The 13733-nt window shown below is 36.6% G+C and overlaps 1 protein-coding gene across 2 annotated transcripts; it reads right to left on the bottom strand.

The window, feature by feature from the left end:
- Positions 1-118: 118 nt before the first annotated feature.
- CLK1 (CDC like kinase 1) lies at positions 119-13635 on the bottom strand. Of its 2 annotated transcripts, XM_001370298.5 has the most exons (13): positions 13477-13635; positions 9377-9543; positions 8917-9145; positions 7705-7795; positions 7264-7330; positions 3236-3352; positions 2976-3142; positions 2790-2884; positions 2569-2698; positions 2316-2398; positions 1657-1736; positions 598-688; positions 119-466 (listed from the first exon to the last, which is right to left on the bottom strand). In XM_001370298.5, exons 2-13 carry the CDS (start codon positions 9541-9543, stop codon positions 320-322), a joined length of 1464 nt encoding a protein of 487 aa, XP_001370335.1. In that variant the 5' UTR covers positions 13477-13635; the 3' UTR covers positions 119-319. The 2 variants fall into 2 exon arrangements, with proteins under 2 accessions (XP_001370335.1, XP_016280537.1); XM_016425051.2 differs by lacking the exons at positions 7705-7795; positions 9377-9543; positions 13477-13635 and having other exon boundaries at positions 8917-9055.
- Positions 13636-13733: the final 98 nt, after the last annotated feature.

Here is a 13733-nt window from a genome sequence, read left to right as displayed (position 1 = left end):
GAGGCAAAAGAGAATGACAAATTTCTGAAAATCAACTTTCCAAAACAAAAATGGCCTTAACTACAAAGATGAAATGTAAGTTAAGTTGCTGTGTTTAGAAAACCATCGCGGCAAACAATTTAAAATATTTTCATAAATTTATTTAGATACTTAGCAATAAACCAAACTGTTCAAACAAAATAAACATGGCAGTGATACAAAAATTAAGAATTTTACAAAGCTAACTGTACAAAATAATTTAATACTTAAAAATTGTTTCGACTGACACAGTCTATATAATCTCCTTTGGAGAGCTGTACAAATAGTGATTGAACACAGGTCATATATTTTCTTTCTTCAGAGAGAAAAAGAAAGGATGTTTCAAGGCTTCTGTGAGAGTAATTCTTTTGGATGGATCATACTCTAACATTTTCTGGATGAGGTCAAAGAGAAGCTCATGGTCAGCATCTTGAGAATGCATAAATTCCTGAAACCAAATCAAGAAATTATGTTTTGCAAATAATTTTTAGTTTGCTTTACTTACAGAAGGTTATCATTAACACCATCATCTTAAATATGGAAGGGCAACATTTAATACCTCTTTTCCTATTCTCTTACCTTTAGAGGCTTGCAACGCCGTGAAACATATCTACCAGCAGAACTGTGTTCATCCCAATCTAACTGATAATGACGGAAATATTTTTGTACCCTAAAATAAAGCAGAACCTGAATTAACCTTCAACCAAATATGAGAACACCATACAGAACATCTTTCAAGAGATGTAATAAGCCATAAAAATTATTGTGGAAGAGAAGTCTTAAAAGATTAGGCATAACAATCAAATGTAATGGACTTTTCTACTAGCAGCAACGACCCAGGACAATTCTGAGGGACTTATGAAGAACCCTATCCACAGCCAGAGAAAGAACTGAGAGAATAGAAACATAGAAGAAAAACATATGATCAATCACATGGTTCACTGGGGATATGATTGGGGATGCTGACTTTAAATGGCCACTCTATTGCAAATATTAGTAATATGGAAATAGGTTTTTTATATATAATCAAACTGATGTCAAATAGCATCTACTAAAAGTTGTATTAAACAGACTTTGAATTAACATTTTCTCTGAATAAACACAAAATATTTTATTTCTAATTATATAGCTAGCAATTTCAACCACCCTGGGAGGTAGGTAGATGGTGTTATCCCAGGACCTTGGCAAGTAAATTATGACTCCAGGTCTCCTGAATTCCAAATCCTATATTATACCTAATACCTAGCTGCCTAATCCTTCATCTTTTATTTTAGAATCAGTACTATGGATTGGTTCCAAAGCAGAACAACAGTAAGGCAATGGGGATTAAGTGGCTTGCCCATGGTCACATGGCTATAAAGTTAAGGAGGCCAGATTTGAATCCAAGACCTCACATCTATCTCTAAGCCTGGCTCTCAATCCAAGCAACACAAGTACCCCCTTAATTAAGTCCTAAGAATGATAGAATATTTACAAAGGCACAAGAATGTCTGAATGGGAGCCAGAAAACCTGGCTCAACCTCAATATTCTTTTTGGTAAGATGAAGATAATACTTTCCTCAAAGGGTTACCTGGAACAAAGAACCATATGGTCAAAAGTCAAGTACCATATAAAATGTGGGTCAATATTACACATACCTGGTTTTCTGAATCATATGTTTGGGTAAAGGTCCTAAAATCCTTTCCATCATTGCCAAATGTTCCTTACTGTCATGTGTCTGAAATTATCAAAAATATTGGATTTGACATGAGAAACTTATAAGAAGTACCCCCCCACAAAAGATTAAGAATACTAATATAATGGCCAAGGCTCATATCACTATTGTCTATTAAGAAAATAAATAGTATAGTCACAGCCATCCCCAACACTTTCCATAGACATGTATTAATATATAATATATTATCAGTCAAGATCACCCCATTAAACTTTTATAGGAGATAACAGGTTAGTATACAAAAAATATTTAGCTTTAAAAACTAAGTATTTTGGGGGCAGCTGGGTAACTCAGTGGATTGAGAGCCAGGCCTAGAGATGGGAGGTCCTAGGTTCAAATCTGGCCTCAGACACTTCCCAGCTGTGTGACCCTGGGCAAGTCACTTGACCCCCCATTGCCCCCCCCAAACAAAAACAAAACAACAACAACAAAAAAAACAACACCACTAAATATTTAACTGTATATATAGATTTGCTTCATTCTGCTCTACGGCTCTTTAAGTTAACGTCTTAGAAACTTATAAGGAACCCTTACTTCCTCATCCAAAAACTTAAATTGTGTCAGGAAGCTTAAGTTACTTACAGGAAATATTGTGAATCCCAGATAGTACTCAATGAGAATGCACCCTATACTCCAAACATCACACGGTTGAGCCCATCCTAGAGCTGCAAAGGAAAAAAAAAAGCTGTTTGACTCACTAATGAGAAACAAGGGAATATTCAAATGAGAAAAAGAATGAGATTTAAAATTTTTCAAATGAACAATCTTAATTTCTTACTCTTAATTGTAAGAATGAAAATAAAAACACCTCAGAAACATGTAACTGAAGACTAACCTAAAATAACTTCAGGTGCTCTGTAATGTCTTGTAGAAACCAAGGTACTATGATGTTCATCATCATATGTTGCACTTCCAAAGTCTACAACTTTAATATCTGGATTTTTTACTGTACGCTCATCACGTCTCTGAAAAAAAAATTAAATGTACATCAAATATACAAGAGTAGAATGACAAAAATATTTATTCTGGCATATTCACATACAAATGGGGACTTACCATTTTGGGATTATACTCTTCTGTGTAGTCTGACTGAACAAATAAAATATTTTCAGGCTTCAGGTCAGTATGAGTTAATTTATTACTGTGCAAAACTGAAAATAAAAAAAGTAAAGTTGTTGCCAAGTTTTCTTTTTTGCAAATTTCAATAAACACATATAAGCAGATAATAGTCCAAGCACTTACAATTTACAGATTTGCATATCTGATATGCCATTTTCCTGATGTGATCCATTCCAAATGGCAAAAAGCTGTTTTCTTTAATGAAGTCATAAGTGCTAAGACCCAGAAGTTCAAATACAATACAAACGTGACCAAGATGCTCAAACCATTCCAACATCTGAACACAGCGACTAAAATAGATTAAAAATACATTCATTACAAAGAGGTCAGTAGTTTTCATTATTTGTAAACCAAATGTTCTCAAATTCAAATTGTATACTTACAATGTGCTGTTAGGATCTGTTGAATTTATGTGTTCCAAAACTTGTATTTCCGAATGAGCTGCTTCAGAATATCTATCCACATTTTTCACTATTTTTACTGCTACACGTTTACCTCCCCTAGAAAAGTTTCAAAAATTCCAGGTGAACTGAATTCCAAATATTTCGGTAACAATGATTATTTTAAAGTTTACTATGTAGAAGAGAAAACCTTAAATTATAACTTAATATTCATCAATTTACACTGTTTCCTCTTTATATTTCCGTAGCATACTGTCTCTATAAAGGGGCTCAGCATATTCCCTAAAGCAAAACCACCTCTCATATAATCTCTGGAGTACAAACTATGACAACCCCCCCAAATTCTCTTGTTTAAGTCCAATTATCTTTATGCCCCATAATTTATTAGCCCTTTTCTCATTTACACTTCCCTGTCCTAGACTCCATGGTTAATAACCACTGTCACTGCCTTATTAGCCCCTTCAATATCTTACTTAGGCAAGTTCATCTATAGTGTCATTTCTTTACAGTACCTTCTTACTCATATCATGAATGTCTTGTCCAATTTCAATTCAAAATTTTATTAGGACCATTTCCTTATCATTAAGAATCTCTGGATTACCATTTAATTGTTTAATTCTCTTGTACTTCAACTTTCTCCCTACCTTCCCCCTTCAGTAGATGACCTGACAGATCACCAAACCAATATTACTCTTCCAATTCCAACTTATTTCTCATTCTTACCTCTAGTCATAAAGAGGTTATAATTCTTTTAAAAAGCTAACTTCTCTAAAGAGCCTCCATCCTTACTGAACTAGAAGTCAGGAATGAACTGGATTCTAATCCTATTTCTGATACTTGGTAGTTACATGACCACCAGCAAGTTATAATCATTCTGCTTTAACAAACCCTAACGTGCTTCAAACACTATGGCAGCTGGTGGCTCAGAGAATAAAGCACTGGGATTGAACTCCCTTATCTATGACCCAAGGCAAATCATTTAACCTCTGCCTCAGTTTTCTCATCTATAAAGGATAATATCAACTACCCAGTTTTGAGGACAAAATGAGATTTTATAAAGCACTTGGCACAGGGTCTGTCACACAACTGCCATATAAATATTAGTATTATATTATTATTTTTCCAACCACAAGCTGAGGCAGGCACATTACCCATCTTAAATTTGGCATTCACCCTTACTGCTTTTATATGGATTACTCTTAAACGGTTTTCTTAAGGATTATTTCCTCACTTGACTAATTTACATAATCCCATCTATACTTGAAACTTTCCCATTATGACAAATTTTGTAAATTCCCTTTCAATACCAACTTCCCTCTACTGACTAGTCCAACAACCATGCTTCCTTGGAAACCTGCCACATTCCTAGTTCCTAGTCCCGCAACTGCCACCCTCAAATATAGTAGTCCTTTACTTACTCCTGGGATATAATTTTAGACTTAAAATCCCCATTTTTTAGTCAACCCTGGATATCTTTTTTTTTTTTACCAGATAAAAGTCCTTTCTCATGTATATTCCCTTACTTAATAGGAGACCACCAGCATTACCCCACTAAAGAGCCCATGAAATTCCCTGTAATTAAGGTCCATACTACCCAGCAAATCTTATTTTCTGCCACAAACACACACCCTCCCCTCTTCCTTACCTTCTATTCAGGACAAGCTCTGCTGTCCCAATCACTCTTCATTCTATTACTCTATTTAGAATATTTGTTTTCTCTTCTACTTTTTAAAATGACACTTGTTTGTTTCTACTTCATCTGATGCCCCCAAGCCCACATTTCTTCCTTCTCTTAACTATTACTGAACTTCCATTCAATACCATACCATTTAGTGTGTATACCTGTCCACGAGTATAAGCTTAAGAGAAAGAAGCATGAAATCATGTGTGCTCCATATCCTAGCACAGTAATACAAACACTGTACTTATCATCCAGGTTAATTTTAAGCAAATTTTTGTTTTTCCAAGTAATACTCAAGTCCTAAAGTGATAGGAACTATTTTTAATGAATATGCCAATATCATTTTCTTTTCCAGTCTTTGTCCAAATTGTTACAAGCTATGAAATCTAAGAACTTTCAAGAAGACTCTAAATTGGTCTATTATTTGTCCTAGACAGATTACTATTTGTTATCTAGGGATTCAGGGGTAGGGCATGCGTTCTTTAACCATCTGCTACTAATAAATGCAATAGGAAACCCTAAGTAAATATAAGGACACATGTTTTTTTCCTCATCACTGACCAAGAAAATAATGATTCCTTAAGACTATTCCAAGTGAACCATAAAAAACAAACAAGGGGTAATAGACCACTTCTATTCGATAGCAGAATGTAATGTCTCAATTGAGAAGGCTATCATAAATAAATTAAACTTAAAAGGAGTGGCTAAAAATACAATATATGATTTGTCTTTCTTGGTTTCACTATCTTTCCAGAGGAGCTGGGGAAAAGGAAAAATAAAGGCAGAACTAGGAGTTTTAATTCAGACTTAGAACAAAGGTGGCTTTTATCTTGTACAGAAATATAACTTATAAGTCACAGTTGTAATAGAAAAATATGGTGGAAGTGGAAGAAAAAATTAAATAATATTAAGTCTTAAAACCTCTACTTCCAGGTAGCTAGGTGGCTCAAATGGGTAAGAGAAACAGGACTAGAGATAGGTCCTGGGTCCAAATTTGTGACTAATATATATGTGTGTGTATATGTATATGAAAAAGATACACTAGAAACTTATAACATTCATGTTAAGATTTTTAGCCACACTCTAAACAAATATTTATTATGATCTTAAGTATGCTATTTTATGAGATTTTACTTTACTACAGGTAAAATTCTACCTAATATATTTTTATTACAGAGCACTACTGTTAGAACTAAAGTCTGTATTCTATATCTTGGTAAAAAGGCTAATTGTTACCACATTTCTATTGCTTTGGTTTCAATCATTCATATTTAGATGAGTGGGAGATAAGATGGAAAGTACACACAAATTTCTATGTTAACATATCTGATTAAACTTGCCCTGCAAACTTGCCCTGCTTATAGAAGGCCTCAGAAAAAATAGCAATGCAAAGCAGTTTTAACCTACATATAAAAACTATTTCTAGCACTAGCTGTTGTTCAAATGGTAGTTTCTTCCACACTAACAAAATACTAATGGCCAGTTTGTAGAACCACTGGGAAGAATGGTTTTTTAACACAAAAAACTAACGAGGTAGTTAGTTTACATCTAATACAATGAAGCCTATCTATAAAACCAAAGAAGGTAGTTATGTAAGTTCTATTAAATTATAATTTGTATGTGATACAATTCATCTTTGTTGTAATAGATCTTAATACCTCCTTTAAACTTAAAAAAGTTGCAGTAATTTCAATTTCCTATTTCCCCCTCCTTTACCTGGAATAGTTCTATTTAAATGGCCTATTTAAATCTAGATACTGAATGTATTTATCAAAGTAGCACTTGTTTTATTGAAGAGTAAAAATGGTCATTGACTTTAGTGTAACCATGGTAAAAAAAGCATTACTTTCATCTGTTGAATGATTGGCATTTACCACTCCTAATCCTACCCAGGGGTTGTTGTGGGGACAGTCTGTAAATTTTATAAGCTCTACAAACCGAAATTATCTTTATAAAACATCCAAAAGAAAGACCTTAAATCCTCACAAATCAAGCTATGGCTTGTCAACAGTAGGAAGCCATGTATTAAAAAAAAAGATGTACCTGTTACTCTATTCTAAAGTATTATATAAAAGTCCGAGTTCTGTTCTCCATTAAGAATATAAATATATCCCAGCTGTGTGACCCTGGGCAAGTCACTTGATCCCCATTGCCTAGCCCTTACCACTCTTCTGCCTTGGAGCCAATACACAGTATTGACTCCAAGACAGAAGGTAACAGTATTGACTCCAAGACAGAAAGTAAGGGTTTAAAAAAAAAAAAAGAATATAAATATAGGGAAATAATCCTACATTTATTTAATTAAAGAAGAGGGGGGAAGACCACTTACGCTTTATGATCGATGCATTCCACAACTTTTCCAAAAGCCCCTTCTCCTAAAGTATCAACAATTTCATCTAAAAAAGAGAAATAAATCTTACTCATACAAGAAATGGTAGCATTTCACTTATTGTTATTCATGAGTGATAAATGCTATTAATGCAGATTGCCCTAAATACTACTTATCACTAGACATTTATTTTATTGGACAACTCATCAAAACAATTAGTTTTTAACTATCTTTTGGCATTCTGAAATTAACTAACATTACTATCTTGGAAGTGCTGAATAGCAAGCATTTAATTTTCTAAGGAAAGCAAAAACAGTCCCCCCACCAAAAGAATACAAAAGGAAAAAAAGGAGAAAGAAAAGACTTTCAAATCCCTGACATCTTAGTCTAAACAGATTATGCTATCTGAAAAGTTAATAAGTGTTGAAAAATATTCTATACATCTTGCACTTAGTACGTCTCCACTCTGACAGATCAGGTGACCCTCCTCATCATCCTCTACACTCCTGGATCTTTTCCTTCGGTGACTCTTCTGGAAACGTCAAGTGGGCCGCACCAAGATCGTCCAGCCAATCAATAAACCCGAGTGAATTCAGGGCAGAATACGAAATTCATTCAGCGGGGAGATATTCAGGCATTCAGATACACGCCAGGCCACAAACGGTTGGCAGGAGCAATTTCAAATTCAGTCCCCAGAAATTCACAGGGCACATAGTTTATGTTAACAGGAGAAAAACATGGCAAGGAACAGATTTTCAGATAAGATACTTAAAAGTGGCAAGGCAACAAAACATAATACAATCTTTTTTCCTTTAAAAAAAAATTAATTGATGTACTGACACGTAATTTAAGTCTCTAGTGTCCTTAAAAATCAATGTTGTAAAATTCCAGGACATTGATTTGCTTGTCTGACATAAATAGCCTTTCTGGCCAAACTAAGATTTCCTAGTTAGTTTTAAAGAATGTTTAACAATTAAAACAAATAAAAAGTAGCAATAATTCCTGAGGGAACTATAAAAAAGCATACAATATGCTGATGTAATTTGCAGTGTTTTTAGGTTAAACATGTCAGCTGTTCAATAAGTTAAATATCAAAACAGCTTCAAATACCAGAAAAAATAAGATTAGACAGCATGCCCTGCTAAACAAGACAGACAACATGCATATCTGATCTTCAAACTGCAGTCAGCATTTGTTTCTTCAATCTGATAACTATGTGTGTATATATAAACATAGCTATGCATAAACTTAAAATTTTTTAACCTATATTTACAATGAAATGATAAACTAGTAATTTTGAGCAAATGAATTTCCTGAAGATGTCATAAAACTATTTGGAGTTTTATAATCTTTAAATTAGCTGTATAAACTAAATTAGCTGCCTGCCTGTTATGTCTGATGTTAATCTGAAGGACAGTCACTAATAACTATCTTCAAGAAATCTGCTAAACAAATGCCAACTATAAAAAACTAAACTACCAATATGCATTTCAGGAATCTCTCATCCAAGGCCATTAAAAAAAAAAATTTAAGCAGGTTAAAAATTCAAACTGCTTCATCTATAACATAACTGTCCCAAACTGTCAAACATGAATCCAAGTTTTCCTGCTTAGAAGAGAAGTTATTTCCAAAATAGTGAAAAATTGCTCATACCGCATGTGAACGACGGTGTGCAGTACTGCGGTGACTCTTGTGTTTTCTTTTATAATGACTTCTTCCACTTCTACCAGAAGACTTGCTACTGTGATTATAATAACCACTTTCCTGTTCTCTATAGTGATAGCCGCTTTCATATCCTTGACAGTAGTCATTTCTATATTCATCGATGTAGCGTCGATTACGATAATCTCTCTCATTTATACACCTGGCTTCCAAATAATGGCTAGAAAGAGATTACAGAAAATTTAGTCACAAATTTTGTACTACTCTGAAAATTTCAAGATGTCCTTAAAAGTAAGTCATTCCTCACTCCCAAACTCTATTATGCAGATTCCTTTCAACCAATAAGATCAGTGTACTTGGCAGAGAAAATGTGCTCTTGAGGGTTATAAATTACAAAAACTTCAATTTAAAAAAAGCATTCATCTAATTCAGCTGTATATTACTTCCTTACCGTTCATAAATTTTCGAGTGATTATGTTTGCAGCGTTTGTTCTCCCGTGAACTGCTATGTGATCTCTTCCTTCGCTTATGACCACTGATACTGCTACTCCATTTTCTTCGATCCCAACTTTCCTTTTCAAACCAATCAGAGCAATTTGTTCTCTTTGAATGTCGCATCTATTTAAAAAAAGTTTCCCCATAAGTTATACTTCATATGACAAATAGTTTTACATAGTTATTTTTTAAGACTGGAAAGGTAGTTGAATCCCAGAATGTGGAAATGTCAAACGGAGACCTTTATATCCTAGAAGCAATAAGGAATCACTTTTAGATTTTTTAACTGGGGATATGGTCAGATGTGTTAATTGCTTGCTATCTATGTGGGAAGACTGGGAGTATGGAACAATGAGAGCTGGAAGATCACCAAGTTGAAGTGATTGGTGTGTGTGAGAGAAGGGTACAAATAAGAGACATGTTATAGAGATTAAGTGGAGATTGGCAAAGGACTGGGATTGAAAGGATGTTAAATCCAGGACATCATCATGCCATCAGAAGTCTGAAAAGTTAGACATAGCAAGTATATATCAAGATCGTTATTTTTAAAAATCACAAATCCTTGAATTAGTAGGAAACCTTTTATGAGTATTGTTCAAAAGCAGATGTTGCTTTAATTAAATTGGGTGACTAAGCAGAGTACTATATGGTAAGCATTGGGAAGACAAAATTTAATTAAGCCCTAAAGTATGTCTAAATAGACTATGATGTACACTAAAAACTTCCCCATTTCCAAAATACACTAGTCTCAAAGTCCATAAATTATAAAGCATAAAATTAACATACATAACCAGAATGTGATTGTCTCATATCCACAAACACTAAAATTCTCATAACAAGGATCTACTACTTTTTCTTTATATACTAAGTCTTAGCAATATGCCCAGCATATAATAAACACTTTAGTGCCAACTATGTGCCAAGGAACTATGTTAAGCACTGAGGACACAAAAAGAAGAGTCTTTGTCCTCCAAGACTTCTTAATCTAATGAGGGAGACAACATGCAAACAAATATACAGCAAGCTAACAAGAAGAATAGGAAATAATCAACAGAAAGGAAAGCACTGGAAGGTTGAGGAAGATTTCTGTAGAAGCTGGGATTTTAAAGACACCACAGAGGTTGGTAATCAGGTGGAGGAGAGGGCAATCCCAGAACAGAGATGGAACCTTGTTTGACAGCCAGGAGGAATAAGGTGTAAGATTAGAAAGGTGGGGAGGTAGGATAGATCATGAAGGGCTTTAGTTTCCCACCGAACATTCTGTATTTGGTTTGAGGCAAAAAGTCACTGGAGTTTATCCAGGGGGAGAAGTGGTAACAGCCATAGGACCTGCACATTATTATTTTTTTTTTTTAATTTTAAACCCTAACCTTTGGGTCTTAGAATCAACAGTGTGTAATGGTTCTAAGGAAGAACAGCAGTAAGGGCTGGGCAATGGGGGTTAAGTGACTTGCCCAAGGTCACACCTCTAGAAAGTGTCCGAGACCACATTTGAACCTAGGACCTCCCATCTCAATCCACTGAGCCACCCAGCTGCCCCCCAAGGACCTGCATTTTAATGGAGAATGGATGTGTGGAGAGGTAGGCAGACCTAACAGGAAGCTATTTCAATAGTCCAGGTATGACATAAGAGCCTGTATTAGAATGATGGCAGTCAGGAGAAGGGTGTCTATTTGAGATGTTGCAAATTTTAATCGACTAGGTTTGGTAACAATTGGTTATCGATATAAGAGGGTGTTCAAGAGACATTGGGGAATAGATAACACCCAGATTTTGAGCATGAGGGACTGGACATATTACTACTGTAATATGGGATGGTCTGAAGGAGTGGATATATAATGAGTTTAAGATGTTTACTAGTCATCCAATTCAAGATGTCTGAAAGGTAGTTGGGGAAAGGACAGACTGAAGGTTAGCAGAGGTAGGGCTTATTTGTGAATCAAGTGGCATTGACAAGGTAATGGGGGCTGATAAGATCCAAGTGTGGCAAAAAAGGAGAAAAGTCTTTCATCCACACAAGTAAAAAGCACATCTACAAGAAGTTCGAATTGTCTTCTACACCTCCCTGTCAACACGGAACTCTAGAAATTCCCAGTTTATTTAGTTTGAAAGTATAAACTCCAGGTTTTGACCTTGTCACAGGAGTTTTCCCCCTGAGGGAAGGTTCCACTTCACCAGACAATAGACATCCACTTCAGGTGAGAGGTAGACCCAATCAAGTAGCTCTTTTGTCTCCAGAAGCCTTTCCCAGTATATCACACCCCTCCCCTTTCCAGGATGGAACTCCGGACCTTCAGCTTGCGAGACAAGACACACTACCTACTGCTCCAAAGCTGAAGTGGATGTTTATTGTCAGGCCACGTGGGAGCTTCCCTCCGGGGGAAAACTAACCGGTGACAAAGTCAAAACCTGGGGTTTATACTGTCAAACTAAATAAACTGGGGATTTCTAGAGTTCCATGTTGACATCCCTAATATATAACTACTCATTTATAAAAATAATTACACATAAAAGACATTCCTCAAAACTGTGTACAAATTAATTTCTCAATTTTCTGACTAATAAAAAAGTGCTTTAAAAAAAAACTCTTAACTTTCGTCTTAGAACCAATATTGCATATGCTTTCGAAGACTATAGTGGTAAGGACTATGCAACGGTGGTTAAGTACCCTATCCAGGGACACTCAAGCTGGATGTGTCTAAGGCCAAATTTGAATTTAGGACCTCCCATCTCCAAGCCTGACTTTCAATCCAGCTGCCCCCCCCCCCCAAAGTGCTCATACTTGCAAACCATTTTAATTGAAAATTTATTTTTTTCTGGTTATTTTTCAAAGTACACGGGGTTTGATATTACCAATTATTTGATGCCCAATTCCCTTGTAAGCAATCTTTTTGGCATCGTAATGAATAAAAATAGAGAAAACTGTACAGTTCAACTTTTAAAATACATTTCACTAGCAACACTATCCCGCAGGTTTCTTTGTCTTAAGATGAATAATTTCTCTTCCAAAAAACGAATTGCCGTCTGAAAAGGGGAATTTTGGGGACTGCTCTTATATTTTGTTTAAAAATTATGGCCTATGTGATTTTATCCAGCCGTCTTGTGTTAAACAACTTGCCCAGCCCAAAGAACCGTTGTCAGTACCAAGATCCTTTTATAAATCATTAAGATGGTTTTCGAAGGGAATCAACAGACCGAACAGAAGGTAAAAAAGGATAAAGTTGTCAACCGTCGGCTACTCTGCTCAACATTCTCACCCTCTTCAGAAAACCGTAACGATTATATCAGATAGAACCTAACAGCCAGAAGCCGAGGACGTTCAAAAAAAAAAAAGGGAGATGGTGGCTGGGCTGGCAGGGTTTAAGCTTTAATGGCTGCATTTTCGCCACGGCTCCTAGTTTAGCTTTCCTTCCTTGCTCATTTTAACCAACAGACTAGCAGCACTTTTGTCCACCAAAGGCTCCGTGATCTTAAGATATTGGCTGACAGATATTATTTCGTCAGGGGAACTTAATTTAAGTGCATCGACTTTATTTTCTATTTCCTTTGTAAGCTCTGACTACAGAAACGACCGTACACTTGAGAAAGGAAAAGGCCAAAGACCCAGAGAGAGCTACTCCGTTCAGGGGCAGAGAAGTCCCCGCAGTGGCGGTTAATTGTGAGGTCCTTCTCCCCTCCCCCACAGCGCTAGGGCTGCCGCGGGCGGTTCCCGAGTCAACAACGCTCCCCTCCCCCCACTCCGCCATTTTGACGAGGCCGAACGAAACCCGGAGAAGACAATATGGCGCCCGCGGCCGCAGGCTTCGGCCCAAAAGGAAGTCCACTCCGGAAAACGGGAGTTGGGCCTTTTCTTTCCTCCCACGAAATCCCTCGCCCTGGGGGCGATGACAACACACCAGCTAGGGCGCCGCGATGGCAGCGACCACAATCCGAGGCTCCCGGGGAAGGGTTGGTCAGAGAAATCACTACTCTTAAAGAGAAAAGCTCATAGTGGCCAAAGGATTAAAGTGAAGAGAAAGGAGGGGTTACAGGATCCCTAAAAAAGAATTAGCTTACCGCTTCGGCCAAGGAAACGAGTTTACGACGTGGCAAAACTAGCCTCCGGAGCGGACGGAGCTCCAAACAACAGCAACCGACCGAGACGGATTCCGACACGCAGAATGGCGCGGGCGTCAGGAATGTTCCGGAAAACTACTGGGACGCATGCGCTTTAGCCCCGCCCCAAGGGGCGGTGGCGCGTATGGAGGCGTCGTGGTAGAGACCTGGGTGGAGGGAAAAGGCGGGGCCTGCTGGTGAATCTGCGCTTGTGCTCA

This window comes from Monodelphis domestica, chromosome 8, assembly GCF_027887165.1.
Source record: "Monodelphis domestica isolate mMonDom1 chromosome 8, mMonDom1.pri, whole genome shotgun sequence".
NCBI lineage: Eukaryota > Metazoa > Chordata > Mammalia > Didelphimorphia > Didelphidae > Monodelphis > Monodelphis domestica.
This window is presented reverse-complemented; position numbering and strand designations above follow the sequence as displayed.

Excerpts from the sequence above, each read along its gene's own strand:
- CLK1 (XM_001370298.5), bottom strand. The coding sequence starts at position 9,543 with ATGCGACATTCAAAGAGAACAAATTGCTCTGATTGGTTTGAAAAGGAA. Across the intron at positions 9,146-9,376 it reads CACTCGAAAATTTATGAACG|CCATTATTTGGAAGCCAGGT; the intron begins GTAAGGAAGTAA and ends ATCTCTTTCTAG. Across the intron at positions 2,399-2,568 it reads AGCACCTGAAGTTATTTTAG|CTCTAGGATGGGCTCAACCG; the intron begins GTTAGTCTTCAG and ends TTTCCTTTGCAG.